Raw genomic sequence first — 26,665 nt, 5'->3', positions numbered from 1 at the left:
TTTGTGCCTAAGATATGCTTTGCTGCTTTAGATCAAGAATTTTGAATGTGTATATATATATATATATATATAGTCAACCTAGGTGAGTGTTAAACCAGGGGGGGGCTGGTTGGTAGGAGCTGTCAGTGCACTTCTGCTTGCGGTGGGACGTTGTAGATTCAAACCCCAGTGCTACGTTGAAAAATAACTGATGGGGGTCTGCCTAACTCCAGCTTGCCTTTCAAGAGAAACCCAAGTGGGTGTTAAAGAATACCCCGGTTCTACCAAGGCAGGTATTCAAATGCACCTTAAAGTTCCTTTTTTTTTTTTACTTTACCGAGAAAGGAACCAGCTGATCTTCCCTATACAGAAATATTTATGGTTTCATTGTATTTTAAGACCTGATTGCTTCAAGTTCCCTCAGTGGTTGCTTCCCAAGTAGGGCCTAATTGGGTTTCCCAATGAGGTCTCTTGAGCCTTTACAACTTGTCAAGCTCAAAGATGTAAGTGGTAGGGCCCAAGATATCCCTTTGATATCTCTGATTTGGATGCACAAAGAGGCCTAATGCAGCCAAAATGACAAACCACCAAATTTACCAATTGTTGTTTCACCATACAACCAATAAAAATAAATGAAATTTCACTGCAAAATATGTGAAGAAAATGAAACTGGACTGCATTTATGTCCTTTAGTAGACACTGCTGTGGCCTTCTAGGGGGAAGTAGCCAAAGGGCGAGCTATCATGAGCCAGCAACAAACATACAGAGAAAGAAATAGATGTCAATGTTGCTTAGATGTAGGGTAGGGGTTGGCAACAGGCCCGGCAGCCCGATGGGCCAAGCCGACCCGGCTCGATGGGACTGAGTTATTTATTAAATTTTTTAATAATATAAATTTTTTATAAATTAACTATTACATTTAATTCATTTTTTGTTAATTTTAAGATTGGGTAACTATTACTAGTTATTGATTTTATGTTTTTCCATTTAATTCATTTTTTTGGTATTCTAAGAATTAATATATTAATTTTATTAAAAAATGACCTACAAATGGGTTTCAATCAGGCCCAACTTTTTTCGGAATTCAGTATTTTCTTTTTCTTGTACAATCTTTTGATAAAATACAGCTCTGTTTTATTAGCATGTTTCTCTTGGCTGGTATTGAGCTATATTTTAGTTTGAGGCCTCGTAAAGCTTCTTCTTTCAACAGCATAATAGTTTAACTTGCCAAACACTTTTACTAAATTGTGTCTTCTGATGGCACAGAGTTTACAGTTTGTAAGAGGGTGGATTGGCTTAAAGAGGGTGAACTTCTGCAGTCACTGCTAGGGGACCAATCCTGAGAGGGAACTTTACAAAAGAAAAAGGTGCATCAAGAAAAGAAGAAAGCGTGTGGGAATTGAAGAATTGAATATAGGACAAGAAAAAGGCAACAAGCATATTGTCCTTCCATTGCCTATGGTCTCCAAAGTTGCTTTAGGCAGAAATGTCACCATCATTCCTAATGTTGCTTGTTTTTCTTTCAAGCAGTAGGAGAGATTATCAAATAAGTGAAAATAAGTTTTATTGAAACATTACAAAAATGTTTAAAAAAATGTTAAAAAAATAATAAAATGATGGCCATACTTCTAAGCTCATGTCATAGCATGCCCGGCCGTACGTATCCCCCAAGAGAAGAACTCCAAGTGATGTGTCGCTGTGACATATCCTGGAGGCCTCTTCCTCTCTATGCTATCACATAGACTTGGCAAAATGGGTGCCACACCTGCATCTATGTGACGCGGGTGTGCATGCGGGTGTGGTCAACCCTACCCTTGGTGCGGTCAATGCATCCAGGGTCATTTGTGTCATTTTTTTAACTTTAAAAAAAATCGCCCGATAAATGTGCTGCTGAGGCGAGTCCTCCCTTCCTCTCTTCTCGACCTCACCTCCTGAAGCCTCCGTCAGACCCCAACACTGTCACCGACCGCTCCGCCGAACCCCGACGTTGCCGTCGACCGCTCCTCTTCAGGTACGCTCTCTCCTCTCTGACTCCCTCTGCTCTCCTCTCTGACTTCCTCTGCTCTCCTCTTCGACTCCTCCCCTGGGGAGGATAGGGAAGGGGCTCGGCCCCTCCTCTACACAAAGAGGGCGCAGGGAGGGGGCTCGGCCCCTCCCCTGCCAACAGGGAGCGCAGGGATGTGGCTTGGCCCCTCCCCTTGCTGCTATCTGGGCTTTCGGATGTTCAGTATGTGTTGGCTTAGGTGGGGAGTCGAAACAACTCTCTTTCCTGCACTGATATTTTCAATGTCGGAATCGACGGATGATGCTTTGCAGTTGCGCGACCTTCGGGCCAGTGCTGCGATGTTTACGAGGGATGCTACCTGGTTTAGTCATATGCTTGTCTCAAAGATTAAGACATGCATGTGTAAGTATGAACTAATTCAGACTGTGAAACTGCGAATGACTCATTAAATCAGTTATAGTTTGTTTGATGGTACCTGCTACTCGGATAACCGTAGTAAAGCTAGATTTAATAGACTTGTAGAATAGAATTATATATTGTTAATTTAATTTATTGCATGCATGATGGATTGATTTGATAATATTGTGATAATTATTTTTTATTTCATTAGTGTTAACGTTGTTAACCGATAAAACTTAAAAATTATAATATATATATATAATTTTTTTTGCCACACCCCCGCACCCAAGGTTTTTGAAAGTGCCGCACCCGCACCCACACCCGCACCCATGTGACATAGTTTCTATGTAATTCTAATTTCCATATGACGATGTGGCTATTGTGGCTCTTCAATTTTTTGAATTCAAGTTGTTTAATGAAAATTTCCTGCTATTCTTATTTTTATGCAATTCTGTGGCATTGATTCCTTTTTGTTTTCCCTTGAGATATGATCATTAGTTTTTCCCCTTATACAATATTTCCATCAAACATGAAACTAATTATGCATGTCTGTGTTGGTTCAAGGTCTTTTTTTTTTAAGGCCAAGTTGGGCTTAGGCAGACCCCTACAGGTTATACAACTATACCATTGGGTTTTGAACACAAGGTGACGTTCACTAGCAGTTCCTACCAGATAAGTGGAGACCCCCCCCCCCCCCCCCCCCCCCCCGTTGGTTGGCGCAAGGTCTTCCTACTAGGACTAGGACAAATCTTCCACGACCAATGCAATGAAGTAAAACTCTCTCTCTCAACTTTTTTTTTATAGGCTCTCTCTCTCAATGTTAATTTCCATGTATCATGGATATTAAGTCGTTCTAAGAGAAAATGATGTAGGGTACGTTTGCACGGGAGAAAGGTGTAGGAAAAGTTATACAAAATGAAAAATCTGTATGGATTTTTCGACCCTTCCAAATGAAAGAGAGTTTTCCACTGAGAGTTTTTCTAAAAAGTATATTTTTTGATAAATAACATTTCTCCCTGGGGGGAGGTGGAGGAATGTTTCCTACCAAGAGAAAATTTATTTTTACACTCCCCACCACCCATCTCACCACCACCCTCCTCCTTATCTTTCTCATTTTTTCACATTTTCTCATTCTGTTTTTCTCATACTACACAAACAAGCCAAAAACTTTCTTTTGAAAAAGCTCTCGTATCAAAAATTCTCATAGGCAAAACTTGCTTTTCCTATGAGAGTTTTTCTCCCTTCCAAACGTGCCCTAAAGCAACTCTACAAACTCTACAGAAAATTAGTGCCATGTTACATGAGACAATCGTCTAAACCACATGATCATATTATTTTGAATATGTTTTTTTGAAAGTTGAAAATTCTATACATGGCAAGTCATTGTATCTTTCAACTTTCGAAAATCATTTATATCAGAAAAAAAAAACATGATCTGAGGGCGAGTTTCTATTAAACCAAGCATGTTGATCACATCTGTTCCTTCAGATGTGAAAAAATACAAAAAAAAATTACAGTTTTTTCACTAGGAGATTCCTTACAGAGTAGCAAACATTACCCGTTTTAAAAATATTTTGCATGCACAACCTCCATTTTTGCTTTTATAAATTGTAAAATAAAGTAAAAGAAAATTTTCATTTAAGGGCAACCATTTTCCCTAATTCTAAAAATAGCTTCCTATTTTTAATATGAGCTTTTGTTTTCCTGAAAACTGCCAAATAAATTATTATCTTTAGTATGATCTATTAATGTATACTAAATTATAAGTCAAAACACAACAATTACTTTCATAATCAAATGTTCAAAATATTCGCCGTTTTCTTTCTTACGAGGATGAACGCGTATTTTTCAATTTGGAAAGACAATACAGAAACCGAAACGATTTATGTTAACCTGAGATTCCCATTCAACAATTTTGAGGAAATATTTAGCCAATATCAAGAATTTCAGAAAAGTGAGGTCCATATTTTGAATTAAGGGGAAAACTTGACCTAAATAAAATTTAGTCTGTTCCATTATTGCTGTGTTTTTCACATCGCAAAGCTGCCTTCCTTCCATTGTTTGAGGAGAATCGGAGAGAGGGGACGCGTCGGCGTGATAAAGATCTCCCCGTAGTCTCATCTCACTATATATGGCTACTGATTTCAAATCAATCCCAGTAATTGGTACTCTCTCTCTCTCTTTCTCTCTCTAAAGGAATCACATGTTCTCGTTTTTGGGTTTCTATTTCTAGTCACCATCTTTATGGAATTGTCTCTCGGTTGATTTAGGAAGGAAGAATCTCTATTGTGACCGAATTGGTAACCATGTGCAATTCTTTTTTAATCTTGTTCGAATTCCCTCTCTCTTCAATTCTTTTTTAATCTTGTTCGATTTCCCTCGCTCTCTTCTTTTTGTGCTGAAAAAGAATGCCCCAAGGTCTCTCTTGAAGAACTAATGCACGCGAGTATGGACAGTTGATCGTTGCTTATGCACTTCTTTTTGTAGTTTTGGAAGGATACTACGTGAATCACGGTTGCCCATATGGAATTAAGGGCAATATGAGTTTCTTTCTATCAGATGTCTGCTCATGAGACGTTGATATGGCGATCCCTTGTGAAACGTCTTCGATTGTTTGGGAATAATTAAGCAAAAAAAAAAAGTGCATTTTTTCAATTTTTAGTGAAACCCATTTGGAATTTCTGTTTGGAATACGTCAATTCGAGAGAATCTTGAGTTGTGGATTGGCGTATAGAGGATCCACGTAGTGTTTCTCGGAATCTTGTACCGGCGTGTGATGGGTTCCGAGGACGAAGAAGCGATGCTAAGTTTCTTTTTTCTTTTTCTTTTTTTTTTAAGGTTTAAACTGGAAAATTACGCACGTTATGATGGTCTTAGTACTACGAGACATTTATATAGAAAGTGTAGTGCAATGCGATGTGATTTAAACAAATGGCAATGAAGTGAAAATTTTGAAGACCCGTGGAATTGATGATTGAAATTGTGATTAGCAGCTTCAATGTATCGTGGGTGTTTGTTAAGATTATAGATACAGATAGTTTTCATCATTGAGCCGAATGGAGTCAAAAAGTAGTATGATAGCATAAATGAACTTCTCTAGGCTTTGAATTCTCTCATGAATAGGTTCTTTTGTAACTCAATGACCACGATCATTTGTCTTGAAAGAAGATGGAAATTAATGCATGCAGCAATTAGTTGCTGGGAGTTTCATATCATTGTCATTCTTATTTATAGAGAAAATATGATTATAAAGAACAAATTGAGCAAATTCTGGGGATGTGCTGGATTATCACATATAATAGATGAGAATAAGTATTGCATTGGAAAAAATGAAAAAGCAAAAAACATAGATTACGACATGAATAGGACAAAAGGGAACCTAGGGTATGTAGCTGAACCTTTCTTTAATTACCATCCCTTTTGGTGTGTAGCAAAATTAGTCTTTTGGTGTGCATGTGCAAAATATTTAAGAGCAGCTGAATCATTCTTGTATTATGCGCTTGCTTCAGGTTTTTGTGTGCATATCACTCAGTTAGTGAACCAGCTGCTGCCCTCTTTACAATTTCTACATGTTGATTCATGTGTTGCTTTATATTCTAATTATCACCAGAAATTGTGATTGACTACTAGTTTCTTCCTTCATGCTTTAGTAGTTTTTTTTCAACTTCTGAAGCAGATATTAACACCAATCCTGAAAACTGAACAAGCTGATATGCTGAAACCAAGTAACACTCCCCTATATCTGTACACTTGATGAACATGGAGTTCTGCATGTTTCCCTCATGGCAATAAGCTGATAAACCTTCAGTGTTTTTACGAAAATTGAAATATTTTTGCTATGTAACATGGACTGTTCTAACAGGGCACCGCACCCGCACTCAGGAGGGTGCGACACTTGGACACAACTTCCTTTGTGTTAGGTGAAGTCAACCACACTGAGGTCCATTTCTATCCAAAAGTAGATTCAGTTAACCCTAATCAAGTCCATTGTTTGTCTATATTATATATATGAATACATAAATGCACACATACACGTAGTGTTAACTTAAAACTGTTAAAAACTATATATATATATATATATACCCTCCGCTCACACCCGCACCCAAGTTTTTTAAAGTGCCGCATCCGCACCCGTACACACACCCACACCTATGTGACATAGTATTTTTGCTGTTTTATTCTACTTCAATTTGTATGGTTGTTTCTTTTCCCTGTTTCTTTCTTTGTTCTTTCAATTTTGTTTGCTTACAGATAAATTCCACTTCAGTAACTTTTGCTTTGTGCAAGTAAATTAGTGTGTTGAATTTGATACATATCTGTTTGTTAAATTACCTGCACTGTTACAGTATTGAAGAAACAACTATGGCTTTGCATTTTGGAGACATATACCTAAAACAGTGTTTTTTCTTCTTTTTTCTCAAAGAGCTCCTACTATAGGCACTGGTTTATATCTTTCAAAAACTGTTTTCTTTGGAACCTTACTTTGTACATTCATCACGTGCTAGGAAATAGTACTGGTCCCTTCCATTGTTTCTTTGAAAGATTTGATCTTTTTTGTTATTTTTTTTATGCAAACCATAGTCGCATACATCAAACTTGTCTAAATCTTGGCAAGGCAACTTTTTGGGATATTATAGGTTTTCTCGAAAATTTTAGGAAATCTTGAGAAAATGTTGGCATTTGAAAAGTGAATGATATTAAAAAAAATACAGAAAATAAGAATAGGTTTTGATAACATTTTTGGCAAACTATAAAGTAAGGTAAAATAGTTCCTAAAATATAGAATCCTAAAGATTAGAAACCATATTCAAAACATAGAAACAACAAGAAAAACACAAAAGATTGCAAATGCAGTAATAATGTGATATTATCACCATATTTTTAAATTTTTTACAACAACAACTACGCCTTCATCCCAAAACAATTGGGGTCGGCGATATGAACCAACAAAGAAAATCATTATGGGTCTTCCACATGAATCCTTCTCCTCCATTCATTTCTATCCAATGCCATGTCCTCGGTGAGGTTCAAAGCATTCATATCCTTTCTTATCACCTCCATCCATGTCTTCCTAGGCCTACCCCGACCTCTTTTAACTAATATATTTTCCCATTTCTCCATCCTTCTAACTAGAGCATCATTAGGCCTACGTCGAATATGTCCAAACCACCGTAAACGATTCTCTCTCATCTTATTTTCAATGGGTGCAACACCTACCTTCTTACGTATCTCCTCGTTCCGAATCTTATCTTTTATTGTATTTCCACACATCCATCTCAGCATACGCATCTCAGCTACACTCATTTTTTGAATATGATGTCTCTTGGCAGCCCAACATTCCGTACTATATAGTAAAGCGGGCCTAATAGTCGTCCTATAAAACTTTCCCTTCAACCGCAATGGCATTCTACGATCGCACAACACTCCAGTTGCACTCTTCCATTTCATCCACCCAACCTTTATTCTATGATTTACATCTCCATCAATTTCTCCATACTTTTGAATGATAGATCCCAAATATTTGAAAGAATCATCCACCGGTATTTCGTGCTCACCAAGCTTCACTACACTCCCATCACTACTTCGTTGCTTACTAAATCGACATTCCATGTATTCTGTCTTACTCTTACTCAACTTAAAACCTCTTGCTTCCAATGTATGTGTCCATAATTCTAACTTAGCATTAACCCCAGCTCTAGACTCATCAATCAAAACAATATCATCAGCAAACAACATACACCACGGCACATTTTCTTGAATTGATCTCGTAAGCTCATCCATCACTATAGCAAATTTTTAAATTTTTTATATTTTGAAAAATATTGACCCCAATTGTTTTTGGATGAAGGCGTAGTTGTTGTTGTTGTTGTTGAAAAATATCAGAATATTTTTACCTTTTAAATAAGTTTTTGATCTTATAACAATGATATCATGATATGTTCAAATTATTGTGACAGCTGTGACAATGGCACAGTTGAGAGATCAACATACAATTTGGTTTCAAACGCAAACTAGATTGATGCAGGGGAGCTATGGCACAAAGAGAGGACTGATATAGGACATCTTTGGTTAATACTTGGACAAATTTATGTATGAGTAGCCATGTGAACATTGGGAGAGTATGGGCGATAGCTTCTCCATCTGTTTGTCTTAATTTATCTTAGTTCGTTGAGGAGAATAAAGGAGGATGTTTACTACCTAATCTTCTTCTCATTAGTTTGAAATGGTTTATACATCTTCCAGTTTTCTATTTCTCATGCAATTTTAAAAGCATGTCCTTCCACCCAAGCTTCTAGTGAATTCTGATATAGAAGTGAACATTTTCCATGATAATGGACTTAGTATATGTACTAGATAGCTGACATTGTCTCTTCTAGAAAGCACACACACTCTTCAGTATAATATTACCTAGCAAATTGAATTAGACTCACAAGACACTTTGTTTCTAGTGGTGTTCCCACAATTAAGTTCATAAGACGGTGCCATTTCTACTGATCTTTGTTTCCAAAGGAAATAAATGGATATCCCACTCTCGCAGTCATTCAATAATAGTTTGGCATTCTTTGGATATCAAGAAAGCCTTAGTTGTGATAGTTCTTGGTGAAAAGGTTGCAAAGAATTTTATTTTCGGGGAAAACATTCTGGTGACACTATTGTTAAATTTACTGAAAAAGCTTGACCTTTCCTACCGATATGGGGTGCTGAAATAACATGCTATCATGATAATAAAAGATTCACATATAACAGGTAAATTTTATGCTTACTTCCTATCTGATACTTGCATTATCAGAGCTGTAAGTGAGAAATATGCACTGGCTTTTGCAATGTGGCAACTCGTGGTTGACTGACAAGTCATGATGGAGGGCATCTAGTTTTATGTCTTCTTCTAACAAGGGAATGGTGGGTCATAAGCCATATTGCATGGATTTGAAAATGTACTCTCACTCTTAGCAGTTGTGATGGATGCTTTGAGATCATTTATGTTAATAGTTTTGGCCTGAATACTTCCATTTTGTTGGCTTGGTGGTCCTTTTCCTGTTTGTGTTTGGAGATGAAGTTCATTTTCTTATTGCAATTATATGTATATGCTATATGGGTGTCCATTTTTTACATTTATTTGTTTTTCATTTTTTTTTTCAGATGTTGGCCCCCTATTGGAGAAATGTGATGATCCAAATATGGCTGAAGATGCTGGTGTCTTAGAAGTTGTTAGGCAACTAGACAGGGCTTGTAAGGAGGCTGGATTCTTCTATGTGGTAATTCTCTTAGTCAGTTATTATATTGTCTTTGTCAAATAGGAACCAGTTATATCTTTTTGGAAATACAAAATCTCCTTCAGTTGAGGAAGGGAAGTATATTTGTTGTTTGCAAGCAGGTGTGCATGCAGATGTCTCTCTCTCTCTCTCATATGTTATGTTTCAATTTTTTAAAGTGCAGCTTACTAATGCAGCTTGCATTTTTTTTTGTTAAAATGCTAAGGGTCTGTTTGGAAAGTGGTAATGGGAGAGAAATGATACCCACCGGAGAGAAATGACTGACGTGGACTGCCATCTAACCTGTTTAGGAATGTAGACCTAGTAGATTCATGAAAATAGTGCGGGCATTCCATGTCAGCCATTTCCTCTTTTTTGTCTATTTTGGTTTCCTCCTCAAAGAGGAGGTACTTGCCAGATCTTTCTCCCAGAAGGATTCTGTTCGAATTGGGAAACTTCTGGTCAGTAAATAAGGATGGTAAATCTTGTTATTTATCAACTCTCATTTTACCTTTATATATATATATATATATATATATATATATATATATATATATATATATATATATTCTTCCTCGTTCTACATGAACGAAGAGATGCCTAAAACAAGATAGAGAACCATAGAGAATTGTGTAGCCTGAATCCTTAAAAGAATTGAATGTTCTACCAAACTAGATGGATTCCTCTAAATAAATCTTTTCATGTCCATTTCTAACCATTTCCCCCTAACTCATTCCATCAAATTTGCTCAATTACTATCTTCCAAACTCGGCCTAAAGCACTCTGCTGATTACAATTAATGAAGTATGACCATGTATTTGAAGAATTATTGGGGGAATTGTCAATATTTACTAAATGCTGTGGACTTAAAAAAACTCATGTATATGCATGTTGCCTGTACCAGCACATATGCTGTGTGTGTGTATCGAACAAAAATTAAATGAGTAGACACCATGATGATTATCTGTGCCACAACTAAAGGATGTAATCAATAACTATAGCAGGATAAGTCCATGTGATAAGGAAAAATGATATTTGGATAGACTCAGAGAGCTAAATTCAAGTTTATAAAGAAAACAGCTGCTGCAATTACTGTCCTTTTCAGTACAACAGCTTTTCGGAACATAAGCCATTGGCAGCCAGGAACTGAACCTCCAAGATTGCCTTTTGTCCATTTCAAAAAGAGAGGAATTTTTGAGATGTTATTTACGCCACTAAGGCATACACATTCCTCAAATTTTTATTGAATACAATGTTTTTACCAATATTAAACTCTACGAAATGCTGTGGACATGTGAAGACCACATCATAAGGCTGCATACATACATCAACACATACATTTTACATCATAAGACTGCATACATATATTTTCATTACTCATGCATTTATGCTCAAGACCTTTCCATTGCAGCACATCCATAATGACCATATAAAGCTTATTACTAGCTGGAAATCACTTGACTTACCAATTTTACAGAAGGCAGAAAAAACACAACTGTTTACTGCCACCTGTAGACTTCTGATTCCCACTTCCAAGGTCCATAAAAGGACACTATCAAATTCTCAAATCAACCATCAACAAGTCCTTGGGAGTGTTTTTGTTTTGCCTTATCTATAAACTCCAACAATTTCCTGGGGAACCTAGTATGCTCAAGAACTTACTTTTGTGAAACCTTGATTCCTCTCCCATGATTACCACATGATGGCTTAAAGAAGATCCACATAAACCTTTTGAAATCCCTGTTCAACATGCTCTATTGATTGTTGACCATCTTAAGCTGCTTCTGTGTATGGGAGGGTGTGAGCCATCACTGTCATCATTTCACTTTCTAGTTTCTATGTTTCTTTCCAATCAATCCCAGAGCCTTGGCTCCAATACCATGTTGAAACTGTGAGTACTGTAAGAAAGTGAAAAATACGCTACAACAAATGTCTCTCAACAAGTTCTCACAAATACATCATAAGAACCACAAAGGTTCACAAAGAGAACTTAAGAATACACACAACCCGAAACGGGTATAAAAATGAAAAATAAACAATTTTTTTGATTTAAGATAAAAACCCAAAACAAGAGTAAGTATTTACAAGGGGAATAGCCCCATATTTATAGAGAGGTAGAGAGAAGCCTTAAGAGAGCTGTTGGACTCTCCAACGGCTCTAATAGAGCTGTTGGGGAGTCCAACAGCTCTTTTTGGATTTACCTTTTTGACTAGTCAAAAAGGTAAAGGCCAAATCAGTCCATTGATGGACTGGTTTGGCTAATTCTAGTTGTATTTTAACTAGAATTAATTAAACGAAAAATCCTAACTAGAAAGGAGATAAAACATTACATGTCTATGAGATTACATATGAGATATTATATAAGATTACATATTTTAACACTCCCCCTCAAACTTACGGTTGGATAACCGAAAGTTTGCCTAAGAGAAAGTGAAACCTAGGAGCTGCGAGAGGCTTGGTGAAGAAATCGACCAGCTGATATTCTGAAGCAACATAGGGAAGATTGATGGTGCCATGCAAAAATTCCTCTCGAACATAATGGCAATCCATTTCTATATGCTTGGTGCGTTCATGAAATGTCTGATTGCTTGCAATATAGATAGAGCTCTTGTTGTCACAACACAGATTTGATGCTTTTGGACTTTCAACTCCCATATCGGAAAGTAGACGTCGAAGTCAGACTAATTCCATAGTAGTTGTAGCCATTGCCCTATATTCAGCTTCAGTTGATGAGAGAGAGACCTTTTGTTGCTTCTTACATCGCCAAGACACCAAGGATTCTCCTAAAAAGACACAAAAACCTGTAGTTGAGTGGCGGTCATTTGGATCACCACCCCAATCTGCATCAGTATAAGCAAGCAATTCTAAGTTAGAGGAAGCGGATAGAAATAATCCTCGAGAAATAGAATTTTTGATATATCTAATAATACGCAAAACTGCTCCCATATGAACAGAAGTTGGAGCATGTTGAAATTGACTGGTTGTATGGACCGCATGTGTAATGTCAGGTCTTGTGATAGATAGATACGATAGAGCCCCAACAAGTTGCCTATACGGAGTCGGATTCTCGAGTGACTCTCCATCATCAATCTTCATTTTGACATTCACAATCTCATGAGTATCAACATGTCTTTCATCTGAAATACCTGACCTGGCAACAATATCTAATGCAAACTTAGATTGAGTTAGCAAGTAACCTCCAGGTGAGTAGGCAACTTCTATACCAAGAAAATATTTCAAAAAACCCAAATCACTCATTTCAAAATGTGTTTTGAGAAATTTTTTAATATCATAAACTCCTTGTTTATCACTTCCAGTGATGATCATGTCGTCAACATAGAGTAGAAGGATGATAATACCTGTATCAGAATTCTTAACAAACAAAGTTGTGTCAGTAAGACAAAATCGAAAACCAAAATCAAGCATAACCTTACTAAACTTATCATAGTAAGCTTTTGGAGCTTGCTTGAGATCATATAAAGCCTTGTTTAGGCGAAGTGTTTTCCCTTTAGGTATATTCATTCCTGGTGGTGGGTCCATGTATACTTCTTCAGCTAAAGTTCCATTTAGAAAAACATTTTTAACATCCATTTGAAAGATATGGCATCTCTTTATTGATGCAAGAGCTATTAGGATTCTAACAGTGGTCATTCTAGCTACTGGGGCAAAGGTCTCTTCATAGTCTATTCCATATTCTTGAGAATAGTCTTTTGTCACCAACCGGGCCTTGAATCTTTCAAGAGTGCCATCACTCTTGGTTTTCACCTTGTACACCCAGCGACAACCAATAGGTTTCTTGTTGTTTGGAGGGTGGTCTTGAATGGTCCAAGTATTTGCTTTTTCTAAGGCTTCTAATTCGTCTTTCATAGCCTTGACCCATTCTGGTTGATCCTTGGCTATATCATAACTGGGAGGTTCTTCATAGGAATGAATTAGAGCAATAAAGGCTTGATGTTTTGGTAAAAAAGACTGATATGACACAAACTTTGCAGGAACCCTCGAGATCCTAGTGGATTTTCTAGATGAAGAGGCAGATTCATGTTCCCTTGTGTATTTATCCAAAGCACATTGTCTTTCTAAATTTCCTCGTCTAGAGTATTGAATACAATCTTGACTATTTCTATGAGGATCAGAATCAATCACATCCATCTGATCATCTAGATCAATTTCTCTTTCACTATCCTTTGGAACTAGATCCAACAAGAAGAAATACTCATCTATTTCAGTAGAATTTTTGTTTTCAAAAAAACTTTCATTTTCTAGAAAGGATACATTCCTTGAAACGTATAACTTGTTTTTAGGGTCAAAACATCTGTATCCTTTTTTATTATTTGCATATCCTAAAAAAGTACAGGGTATAGCACGGGGAGAGAATTTATCATTCTTATCTGTAAAAACAAAGCACTTGCACCCAAACACCTTCAGTCTAGAATAATAAGGTTTTTGTTTATAAAACTTTTCAGTAGGAGAAATATTCTTTATTGAGGATGAGGGCATCCTATTAATAAGATACACAACAGTTAAAATAGCTTCGGCCCAAAAAACTTTAGGAACTTGATGTGTGATAAGTAGTGTTCTAGTTGTTTATATAATGTGTCTGTGTTTTCTCTCAGCTAACCCATTTTGTTGAGGGGTATAGGGACAAGATTTTTGGTGTGAAATTTCATGTGAGTTCAAATATTCTTTAAATTCAGTTGATAAAAATTCTCCCCCTGAATCAGTGCGAAATATTGAAATATCATTCTTAAATTGATTTTTGACCATATTATGAAATATTTGAAAAAAAAAGAACACTTCAAATTTGTGTTTGAGAAAGTAAATCCAGGTATATCGTGTAAAGTCATCCACGAAAATTACATTGTATAAAAACCCACATTTTGACGTAACTGGTGCAGGACCCCAAACATCAGAGTGAATTAATTCAAGTGGTCGAGTGGAGACAAAAGTTCTTTCTTGAAATGCTAGTCGTTTCATTTTTCCAAGAATACATTTTTCACAAGTGAAAGTTTCAAAATTACAAATTTTTTCCATGTTTGGAAAGTACTGAAGCTTGGATATACAAGGGTGACCAAATCTTTGGTGTAAAAGATCCAAGCCTACTTTTTGAACATTGCAGCATAATGTTTTCTTGGGTAATTCCAAAAAATCCATGTAATATAAGCCTCCTTCTCTATGGCCTTCCCCAATCAGCTTCCCTGACTGGTGATCCTGTACTTGACAATCATGAGAAGAGAAGGAAACATTACACCCATGATCAGTTAATTGAGAAACAGATAATAGATTTAGATTAAGTTTGGGGATATATCTAATCTTTGGAACACAAAATCCTTTTGAGTTTTGAGAGTTATTTTCGAAATTTCTTATTCCTTTTATCTCAAGGGATGTTTCATCCGCAGTAAAAACACTCGATCCACTTGAGTCATAACAATGCGACAATAATTTTAAATTTGGTGTCATGTGAAAAGAAGCACCAGAGTCAAGAAGCCATAGGGGTTTACCTGGATCGGAGGTGCCAACAGAAGAGATCGCAACTCCAGCTGAGGGAGAAGTTCCTTTAAGAAGAGGTTGTAGTGCCTCCACCAGCTGAGACAGGGACATGTTTCCAATGGATGTCTAATTTGATTCTTTTGATTCAACAACAGCTACCTTCTTCTCATAAGATTTTTTCAACTTTGGACAGTAAGTTTTAACATGTCCGGGTTCATGACAGTAATAACAAATAACTTTTCTCCTTTCAAAATCGCCTCCTTGCTTTTCATTGTTTATTCTCCCAATATGTGGAGGTTTGTATGTGCGAATGTGATTACCTGGTCTAGATACAGCTAAAACTGTATCATCATCGCTTTTGTCGACTTGTTTCTTGAGTCTATTTTCTTCCATGCTTAGCTCTTCAATGGTATCTTCAATAGAGGGAACATTTCCCCGATGTAGAAGAGCGGACTTGGTTGATTCAAATTCGGATCTCAACCCATTTATAAATTGAAAAAAATGCTCCGCATTTACTTGATTTTGGCGAAGCTCAATGTCTTGTGGACAATGCCACTTTGGTTCAAGAAGAGCCAACTCTTCCCATAGTTCGGATAAGCTATTGTAGTATTTGTGAGAAAGGAACAGCTTTCTACCCAGATCTATCACCCAGAAGAAAAGAGAGAGAGAGAGAGAGAGAGATTCCAGAAAAAGTGCGTCAGACCCCTTGTGGCTGTGCCTTTCATTCTATTTAATATGTTGAGTATAAAATTACTAGGGTACAGAAATACCCCTTAATGACATGCTGATTTACATTATACATAGATTGGGTCTGGACCCGATCCAATATATAAAGCGGGTCGGGTCCTGCATATACATAATGATGACTTCTTTTCAGCCTCCCTCAAGTTGTGCATGGTCCTGAACCATGCACAACTTGCCTTTCAGAAACCAAAATCTGTCCTTTGTCAACCCTTTAGTAAGAATGTCAGCAACTTGTTCTTCAGTCGGCACATACATGGGCTCAATCTCTTTATCTTCAACCTTTTTCCTAATAAAATGTTGATCTATTTCAATATGCTTTGCTCGACTATGGTGGATGGGATTGAAGGACATGTTGATGGCACTTTGATTGTCACACAGTATTAATGACCGAGCAATCGGTTCTCCCATTTCTGTCAGGAGATGTCTTATCCATGTAGCCTCAGTCGTAGCAGCAGCCATCGATCTGTATTCAGCCTCAATGCTTGACCTAGCAACCGCCTTTTGCTTTCTACTGGTCCAAGATACCAAGTTTGGTCCAATGAAATTGCAATAACCGGATACTGATCGTCGTTCATCTGGATCACCTGCCCAATCAGCATCAGCATAAATGACGATCTCATGGCCCCCGCCTGGATCTAATTCTCTTTTCTTGTATACCAACCCATCACCAACTGTACCCTTCAGGTAACGAAGTATACGTTTGACTGCCTCCATATGTGACATACGAGGTTCATGCATAAACTGAGATATTTGATTAACCGAGTATACTATATCAGGTCTAGTAAAAGTCAGGTATTGTAACATGCCAACTAAGTTGCGATACTTAGTGGGATCTCCATATATATCTCCTTCCTTTGAACTCAGTTTCTGATGGATGACACTTGGAGTTGTTAACGGCTTACAATCTGTCATGCTCGCTCTGCTGAGAATGTCCAACGTGTATTTGTGTTGAGTAAGGGTGAGTGAATCACTTCTTTTATCAACTTCTACCCCAAGAAAATATCGCAACTCTCCCAAATCTTTCATCTTAAATCTCTGATTTAATAACTTCTTCACCCGCTCAATGTGACTTTTACAGTTCCCTGTGATGATGATGTCATCTACATATATCAAAAGAGAGTAGTGACACCTTGTTCATTGTGAATAAATAATGAGTGATCTAGAAGGGACCGAGAGAAGCCATGCCTTTGTATCTCTAGAGAAAAGTTGTCGAACCAGGAACGAGAGGCTTGTTTCAAACCATAGAGTGCTCTCTTTAACTTACATACATATTTTTTGGTGTCTCGTTCTGCATATCCAGTGGGTTGTTCCATGTAGACCTCCTCTTTTAAATCCCCGTGTAGAAATGCATTTTTTACATCCAGCTGGCTCAATGTCCATCCATGTTCAATGGCTAGACTCAACACAATGCGAATAGTCCCCATTTTAACTACAGGACTAAAGGTTTCATCGAAGTCTTGTCCTTCCTCTTGTGTGAATCCCTTGGCTACAAGTCTAGCCTTGTACCTTTCGATGCTCCCATCTGGCTTATACTTTATCTTGTACACCCATTTTGACCCAACAACATTTCTGTTTAGTGGTCTAGGTACAATCTCCCATGTCCCACATTCATATAAGGCTTCCATTTCTTTATTCATTGCTTCTACCCATCTTCTAGAACTCGCAGCTTGATAGAACATGAGAGGCTCATCCTCTTTACTTATGGATGTCAAGAACAACTGAAAATCCATTGAAATTTTTTTATAACTTACTCACCTATCAAGCGGATGTCGAATCCGTGAGGATCGTCTGATATCCATCATCTGTGAAGTGGGATCAGATGGTTCCGTACTTGTACAAGAAATGGATGAAGGCTCTTTCTCTCGCCGGGTGTACACAACACCCTTATACCTTGTTGGCTCCAAGTCATGTGTAATAGTCTCTTCCGTTTGAGTTTCATTGGTTGATGCCTCATGTGTCTCCTTCTGATTGCAATTTGCTGGACAGTCTACTTTACCATTGGAAAAGAGTTCTGAATTTAACCATGGGTAGTATATCTCAATGGTGGGGCTTGAGTTGTCAGCATGAAGAGTTGAACTAGCACTCTGATCATCAAAATTCATTTCATCGAAAACTACATTCCTTGATATTTTGACACGCTTACTCAGGGGATCATAGCACCTATAACCTTTGTAGTCTTCTGCATATCCTATAAACCTGCATTTTAAGGCTTTATCTTGGAACTTGTGCCTTAGTGAGTTGTCAATGTGAACATAGCAAACAGACCCAAACACACGTAATTCATGATAATCAGGTTGTGTGCCGAATAGAGAAAAATATGGTGACTTATTCTCTAAGATACTCATGGGTAGTCGATTTATCACATGAACTGTAGAGTGAAAAGCTTCAATCCATAATGATACAGGGAGATTGCTCTCGTGCATCATGCTCATTGCAGTCTCAACAATATGTCGATGCTTCCTCTCAGCAATCCCATTTTGTTGAGGTGTATGCGGGCAAGACACTCTTCTCTTAATCCCATTGTGTTGAAGGAAACTAACAAAGTCACTTGAGGAGAATTCACCTCCTCCATCACATTGGAAATTGAGAATCTTGGTAGAGAAATGATTTTGAACAAAAGAATGAAATCTCTGGAACAATCCAAAGACTTCTGATTTATGCTTCATAAAAAATATCCAAGTATAGCGCGAGTAACTATCGATGAGAATAAGATAGTATTTACTACCAGAAAGAGAAGTAATTGGGGCAGGACCCCAGACATCCGAACAAATGACATCAAATGGCCTTGAAGCTCTTTTATTAATGGAAGCGAATGGTAAAACATGACTCTTACATAAATGACAACTAGAACACTTAGTATCAACGACCTCTGAACTCAGACTGGACTTAGGAATGAGATTATTCAAGACAAGTTTTTCAATAAAATGGTGACCACAATGGTCAAGACGACTATGCCAAAGTCTTGGCTTATTACATTCAGAAATAGTAAATATAAAATCAGGATCAAAAAATTGACGTTGGTGAGGCTTCAAGGATGAATAATCGGAATGAATGGAGGAAGGATCTTCTTGAAAGATGTACATGTTGCCCCATCGTTTTCCTTCAGCTAATGTCTTCCTCGTGCGAAGATCCTTGACATAAACAGAAGAGGGAGTAAATTCAACTGAAGCATTAGCATCATCAACGAGTTTTGAGACAGAAACAATGTTCTTTTGAATATTAGGTACATGAATGACACTTGGAAGTTTAAGAGAGGACTTTGACATGGGTATAATGGCATTTCCAGTATGTGAGATTGAGTGATGAGATCCATCTCCTGTGACTATGCTATTTTTACCAACATAAGGGGTAAGAGTCAAGAGTTTACCTGCATCACCCGTGACATGAGCAGCTGCTCCGGAGTCAACATATCAAATGCTTTTGTCATTTTGCTTCATATTCAATCCTGCCAAGGCTGCCAACAACAAGTCCTTTACTTCCCCATCATTCCTAGCCTTTGCTTGTGGGGCTTTCCCTTTGTTTTGAGGATTAAACCAACAATTTGCTTTAATGTGCCCTTTCTTGTTGCATAGAAAACAGGTGGGGATGGGTCTCTGTCCTTGTATATTGGGTGTTGGAAGTATACCATGACCTCCATAGGTATTTCTTCCTTGACCTCCTTTTCCTCGAAAAGAACTTCCTCGTCCTCGACCATAACTCATTCCTGTAGCTAGAACATCTTGAGTTCCTGAATGTCCATGAAAATCTTCAGTAGATCCTTTCAGAGTCATTTCATATTGCAGTAATTTTGCACGAAGATCTTCAAACTTTGGAAGTTCTGGTAAACATAGTAAGGTTGTCGTCATAACATGATATTCTGGCCCCAATCCGCTCAAGGTTTGTTGCACCTTATCTTTTTCACACAAGACACCCAACAAGAGCCAGCTGGTCTGTGATGCCTTTCATTTTGTTCAGGTATTCCATAATAGACATGAAATCTTTCTTCAGCATTTGAAATTCTCGCTTGAGAAACATGATTCTCGTCTCAGAGATCTGCGAATATGTCTGAACCAACTTATCCCACAGTTCCTTAGCCGAACAATCATCAGGAAGTGCAACAAAGACCTCCTGTGAGAGAGTTGAAGTGATGTATGCCACTAGCGATTGATCCCTCTTCATCCAAGCAACATATTCTGGATTCTTGTGAAGAACAATAGACTGTTCTCCTTTATCGTCCGCTTTTTCTTGCGAAATGAATTCTAGAGGCGGAAGAACCGATCCATCCAGATAACCAGAGAGGTCTTGACTCTTTATAAATGGGATGATCTGTCTTTTCCAGGTTAAGAAATTTGAGTTATTCAGTTTTTCAGAGACTAATTGACCGAGAAAGCTTGAGGACAAGCATGACTGCGCATGAGTATTATCCATTTGCATATTTATGCTAGAAAACAACCTTACGGTAGAAATTGAATTTATATCCCTTGTGGCTGAACAAATGATAGGGGTTCGGTAAATGTGAAGAGAAGAGATGTAGAAGTTGAATTTATATCCCTTGTGGCTGAACAAATGATAGGGGTTCGGTAAATGTGAAGAGAAGGGACTTATATTGCGTGCGACAATAAGGAATAGAAGAAAAGGGTTTTGTAGGATGAAATAAAGAAAGGAATCTCGGGGTTCAGTAAATGAAATAAAGGAATTTATATCCCTTGTGGCTGAACAAATGATAGGGGTTCGGTAAATGGAAGAAAAGGGATTTATATTGCGTGCGACAAGAAGGAATAGAAGAAAAGGGTTCTTCGCACAAGACCTGATGGAGCAGCTTCAACACAAGACCTGATGGAGCAGCTTTTGCAGACTGTTGGAGCAACTTTTGCAGATGGAGCATGACAGAGTTTGCAGACTGGCAGGGTACAGCTTCAGCACAAGACCTGATGGAGCAGCTTTTGCAGACTGTTGGAGCAGCTTTTGCAGACTGGCAGGATACTGTTCACGAGACCTGCTTTTGCAGACTGGTTGGGTACAGCTTTTGCAGATGGAGCAACTTTCTTACTCTCAGATACGTCACTGCTCTGATACCATGTGAGAAAGGAGCAGCTTTCTACCCAGATCTATCACCCAAAAGAAAAGAGAGAGAGAGAGAGATTCCAGAAAAAGTGCGTCAGACCCCTTGTGGCTGCGCCTTTCATTCTATTTAATATGTTGAGTATAAAATTACTAGGGTACAGAAATACCCCTTAATGACATGCTGATTTACATTATACATAGATTGGGTCTGGACCCGATCCAATATATAAAGCGGGTCGGGTCCTGCAGATACATAATGATGACTTCTTTTCAGTATTCTCTAATACTTTTCTCTCCTTGAACCATATTCCGAACCTTTTCTTGTAAGTTACATATATGAGCAATATCTTTAAGAGAATACATTCTCTTAAGATATTCCCACGCATCATTAGCATGTTCAAATTTTGCGAGACTTGAACACTTCTTTATGTCTACACTAGAAATTAGCCAAGACATGATCTTGGCGTGACCCATTCTCCATTCTTTCCATTCCTTTTCATATGTGGAGATGATCTTAGTTTTTTCCACCTCCGAAAGAGGTACTTCTCTTCCACCTTCTTCTTTAGTGAGCGTTAGTTTAGGTTCCTTATCGGTTCCATCAACTAAGCCCCATAGACCCTTTCCCCAAATAAGATGCTTCATGATTGAAGCCCATGTTACATAGTTTGAATCGTTGAGTTTTATGGACTTAATGGTGACATTATCATTATCATCCATTTTACAAGCTTGGGAATGAGAGGGGAAGAAGAAAAGCAAGTGGGAAGAGGAATATTTTAACCACAAAGATCGAAAATAAGTAGCCTTCCACGCCCTTCAAGGCTACACACGAGCACTCCTTCAAAGAGACTTCACTTTCTTGAAGAGTAGTTGCATGGCACGCTTCCCAATACACGTCCACCGACCTTGCTTTGATACCATGTAAGAAAGTGAAAAATACGCTACAACAAATGTCTCTCAACAAGTTCTCACAAATACATCATAAGAACCACAAAGGTTCACAAAGAGAACTTAAGAATACACACAACCCGAAACGGGTATAAAAATGAAAAATAAACAATTTTATTGATTTGAGATAAAAACCCAAAACAAGAGTAAGTATTTACAAGGGGAATAGCCCCATATTTATAGAGAGGTAGAGAGAATCCTTAAGAGAGTTGTTGGACTCTCCACAGGCTCTAATAGATCTGTTGGGGAGTCCAACAGCTCTTTTTGGATTTACCTTTTTGACTAGTCAAAAAGGTAAAGGCCAAATCAGTCCAATGATGGACTGGTTTGGCTAATTCTAGTTGTATTTTAATTAGAATTAATTAAACGAAAAATCCTAACTAGAAAGGAGATAAAACATTACATGTCTATGAGATTACATATGAGATATTATATGAGATTACATATTTTAACAAGTACAATGGAAGAATTTCAGACCTTCATGCCAGTAATTTTATGCAGAAATCATTTTTAGTTCTGAGCTTTGTGATTCTTCCTGTCTAGAAAGGTCATGGCATTCCGGAATCCATCTGCGAAGGGGTTAGAGATGTAACACGAAGGTTCTTTGAGCTTCCTTATGAAGAGAAACTTAAGATCAAAATGTCATCTTCAACTGGATTTAGGTTATGATTTCTTGCATCTTGTTATATTTGCAAAGTTCATTGTTGAAGTTTGGCATGATTTGGATTAAAATGTTTCAAAGTTCTTTTCCATTCTAGTAATGAGAACAATATTTTTACTTTGTGTTTTTCTTTTCCCCTTGGAGCAGAGGATATCAGAGATTTGGGGAAAACATAACACAGGGAAAGCCTGATATGCAAGAAGCTATTGATGTATGTAGTCAACTTTTTTCCTGTTCTAGCTACTAGAAACCATTAAACTCATAATTGGCAGAAATCTCTCTGCTGACATGTTTCATTTTAACAGTATTACAAGGTTGTTGAACCTGGTACTTATGGAGCTCTTGGTGCTGTCTTAGCAGGGACAAATCTATGGTAGTAATTCTATAGATTATCAGTATTAAAAATTGACAAGTTGATATGGTTATTATGAATCTTGCTCATCCTCAATGGGGTGCAAAACTATCTTGTCTTCTCATCATTGTTATGGTCATTGATCTACCTTTAAATGTTTTTTTATTAGCCAACAGGTTGCTATACGAAATCATAGTAGGGTATTGGTCCTACTTTCATTTTGATTCATTGATGTTTTGGAGAATTTGTGTGCTGTGGCCATCATTATCTATCAGGTTCTTTCTATGAAAACGTGTCTGTGATACTCTTTACTTGAATTTTGCTTTTGCTGAAACGAATGGCATGGATCTTATGTTATGGTGGTGGTGGTTGGAAATTGTTTGCACTGAGCATGCAAATGTTCCACTAGCCGCACAAAAAATGTGTCCCTTTTTCAGAAAAGACACCTGTGCCATGCAAATGCTGCTAAATTAATCCATTCTGATGTCCTAGATGCTTTTTAATGCTGCTTATCAGTAGGGGTGTCAACTGGTCAGGTTTGGTGCAGACCCAGGTGCAACCAGACTTGGACCAGATTTCTGGGTATGGGATCAGGTCCGTACCTGGGTCTAATCTGGTCTAATACAACAGAAACCATACCCGGATCCGATAAGAACGACATGAACCATACCCGGTAAAATAACATTTTTTATCATTTTTACATTGAAAAATTGCATGTCTTAATCGGAACTCGGGTCGGGCCCGGGTCTGGTATAAAATTTTACAAACTATACCCGGATCCATGTATTAATCAGACCTTTGGGTCCGGACCTGGGTCTTATTATTTATCACCATACCCGGACCCTATAGGGTTTGGTTCAGGTTGGGTGTGGGTAAACCCGACCTGTTGACACCCTTACTTCCTGCTATCAGTATCAAATTGGTCCCATGTGTGCTTCCTCCTCTGGCAACGACGTTTCATTCCTTCTATTGTCAGAGTATTTCTTGTATGTCAGATCTGGATCTGGATCCAGGGGCAACTTTATCCAAATCCAGCTTAGGAATGTTTCATGCATGGGAATGTTTTATATGATAATGAACTTTGGAGACCTTCATGCCTTATGAGCTTTGCTTGCAGGCCTGAGAGCCCTTCAAACTTCACACCATTGATTGAAGATTATATTAGTGCCGTAAAAGGCAAGCTTTCTATATTTAGTAGATTCATGTTGTGTAGGGTCACTGAAGTGATCTGCTTTGTAACTTCTTTAGATTTTTGGAGTCCTTTTACTATGTAACATTTTCTATTCTCTGCGACATATAGAACTTTCCAAAAATGTTCTTCGGGGGATAGCTTTGGCGTTGGGTGGATCACCGTATGAATTTGAAGGTGAAAGAGCTGGAGACACTTTTTGGGCAATGCGTCTAATTGGTTATCCTGGCTCTGCTGAAACCAGACTCCATGAAGTGCAAGATGACACTGTTGGATGGTAATCTGTTAAAGATTTATCGTGTATACATGTTTTGGTTTTGGACTACTATTTCAAGTTTTTCATTCTGACTAATGTTCTGTTTTGCTCTTTCACTGAATTCAGCGGAGAACACACTGACTATGGTAGTTATCCTTGTTTCATCAAATTGGACAGATTTTATTTTCCTTAATTGCTAATAATAAATTTGCTTTTCATGTATAGTGCAAAGAATGTACTTATCAAATCATCTTTATGGATATCAGGTCTATTGACTTTGGTAAATCAAGATGATGATATAACTGCACTCCAGGTAAATTCCATAGCTTGATTTTGAAGACATTTCTGACAACTAGTAGTTTCGGTTATTCATAAGGAATCATTGCATCTATTAGATATGGATATCTACTGCTATGCTACAGGATCGTCCACTCTGTAGGAGGTTAAAATTTAATATATTGATTTGAAAGATAAACTTCAGCCCTTCAAGTGATCCCTTTCCATGGAATCTGAAATGAAAACAATACTTCTGAAAGGATTTGTTATCAATGAAACAAAAGATGTATATTAGTGGGAGGTTACGGTTGCAAAATTATTAAAGCAAAGGTCTTTATATCTTTTTCTTTTTCTTCTACTGCATATTTAGAGGAAGATTACAGTGTTTTGGTGTGACCCCACATATAAAGCTAGAAGCCTAGAATTAAACTTTAAAGAGAAGAAAAGTTCAACCCAATGTATTGAAATTGTCCATGAATCACTCTTGTCTTGTACTGCTCTAGTTCTGGAGAAGTGATATTTCAAATTTGTGGTGGGATTCTCTGCCCTTGTAGGTAAGGAACAGATCTGGTGAATGGATATGGGCTGTTCCAATCCCTGGAACATTTGTCTGCAATATAGGAGACATGCTAAAGGTTTGCCTCGGTCTACCTGCTCAATCATTTAGTAATGCACTTGTCCTGGCTTCTTGTTTATCCGAAACTCTTTTGCTGTGCAGGTTTATTCAAATGGTTTGTACGAGACTACGTTACATAGGGTGATTAATAACTCTAAATACCGGGTTTCCATACCATTTTTTTACGAGGTCAGTACTATGTGTGTCTATTCAATCTTCAGCAGTTTCTGTCCAATGTGTCGCATTGATAAAACTAGAACTTGCCTATCAAGTAAAAAATCCCCAGTATTCTGAATTAGGCCTTGCGAAGTAGGTGAACTTCCCATAGAAACATGGAGCTAAACCCGTCTTATTCAAGCCGTAGGGTTGGTTCATTCTTACATTTTTGGAAGGGTTCTCTGTTATTAGTAGATGTTCTTATTTGCTCATGAGCTTTGAAATTTGTTTTTCTCGTTTGCATGTTCAGCCAAACTTTGACACTATTGTGGAGCCTTTTGACTTCTGCAAAGAAAATATTGGGGGCGTTTCAAAATTTGAGCCTGGCATGTATGGGGAGCATCTAGTCAGTAAGGTTCTTACACACTTTGTGATGGAGGACTGAGATTGTATGTGGTAATTCCTTTGTAAACGCAAATTATGCTGGTGCTGCTGCTGCAGCTCTTTGAGAAATGGATGGTGCTCTCTCAGGGTGGGTAGGTGTAGGCCTAGATGAATAAGTGGCCCTCGTATTGGGCAGTTCTTCCCAAAGGTGAAGGTAGAGGTTAGGAATGTTGTACCTTGTTGCTGTTGTATACATCGGACCATAACATCAGTGCTTGTTTTTTGGTGTCTCTTGTACATTGAGCGTCAGTCTTTCTTTAAAAGATTTTCCAAAGGAACGTTATTTGACTATTTTCCTCTTTAATCATAGGAAAGGCCAAATTGACCTGCGAAAATATGGGAAAGTATTTGCTACCCTCTTGTACATTGGGCTTCAATCTACATTGAAATCTTTAAAAGATATTTTTCACTTGACTATTTTCCTCATCAATCGCAGGAAAGGCCAAATTGACCTGCGAAAATATGGGAAAGTATTTGCTACCCTCTTGGGTAAGGAACTTATAGGTGGAGGTTTTTGACCAATTTTGGCCTCATGAATGTGTTTAGCATGGTCAAAATAGTAGGAATCGCACTTCGTTCGTATCTGTTCAACGTAAAAATAGAATTTTTTGAAGGTTGAGAATTTGGTAAATTGTAAGGTATTAATTCAGCCTTCAAAAAATATCTAATATACAAGTCAGAAAAACATTATCCAAGCGCCGGTTTCTAATAAACCGAACATATAAGTCACATCTGGAGAATCAGGCGTACCCAAAAAGAAAAACAGTTTTTACGTAGAGGGTTTCTTACCCGTGAGGGTAGCAAACATTCCCCCCCCCCCCCCTAAAACAAAATCATGGTATTTTACGCACTTCCTTTTC

At 37.7% G+C, this 26,665-nt stretch overlaps 1 protein-coding gene across 3 annotated transcripts; it reads left to right on the top strand.

Moving 5' to 3' along the window:
* The first annotated feature begins 4,384 nt into the window (after positions 1–4,384).
* Positions 4,385–26,079, top strand: LOC149847723 (homoarginine-6-hydroxylase 2-ODD-C23-like). 3 transcript variants are annotated; one of them, XM_089997423.1, is made up of 12 exons: positions 4,385–4,548; positions 9,524–9,639; positions 22,399–22,517; positions 22,664–22,727; positions 22,822–22,889; positions 23,986–24,044; positions 24,169–24,334; positions 24,440–24,459; positions 24,580–24,626; positions 25,144–25,224; positions 25,308–25,394; positions 25,672–26,079. In XM_089997423.1, the coding sequence occupies exons 1-12, from the start codon at positions 4,515–4,517 to the stop codon at positions 25,804–25,806; spliced, it is 996 nt and encodes a 331-aa protein (XP_089853549.1). In that variant the 5' UTR covers positions 4,385–4,514; the 3' UTR covers positions 25,807–26,079. The 3 variants fall into 3 exon arrangements, with proteins under 3 accessions (XP_089853549.1, XP_089853481.1, XP_089853627.1); XM_089997355.1 differs by lacking the exon at positions 24,440–24,459 and having other exon boundaries at positions 24,539–24,626; XM_089997501.1 differs by lacking the exons at positions 4,385–4,548; positions 24,440–24,459 and adding an exon at positions 4,565–4,683 and having other exon boundaries at positions 24,539–24,626.
* The last annotated feature ends 586 nt before the right edge of the window (positions 26,080–26,665 follow it).

The sequence above is a fragment of the Nuphar pumila genome, chromosome 1 (assembly GCF_984573655.1).
Source record: "Nuphar pumila chromosome 1, dmNupPumi1.hap1.1, whole genome shotgun sequence".
Classification (NCBI taxonomy): domain Eukaryota; kingdom Viridiplantae; phylum Streptophyta; class Magnoliopsida; order Nymphaeales; family Nymphaeaceae; genus Nuphar; species Nuphar pumila.
This window is presented reverse-complemented; position numbering and strand designations above follow the sequence as displayed.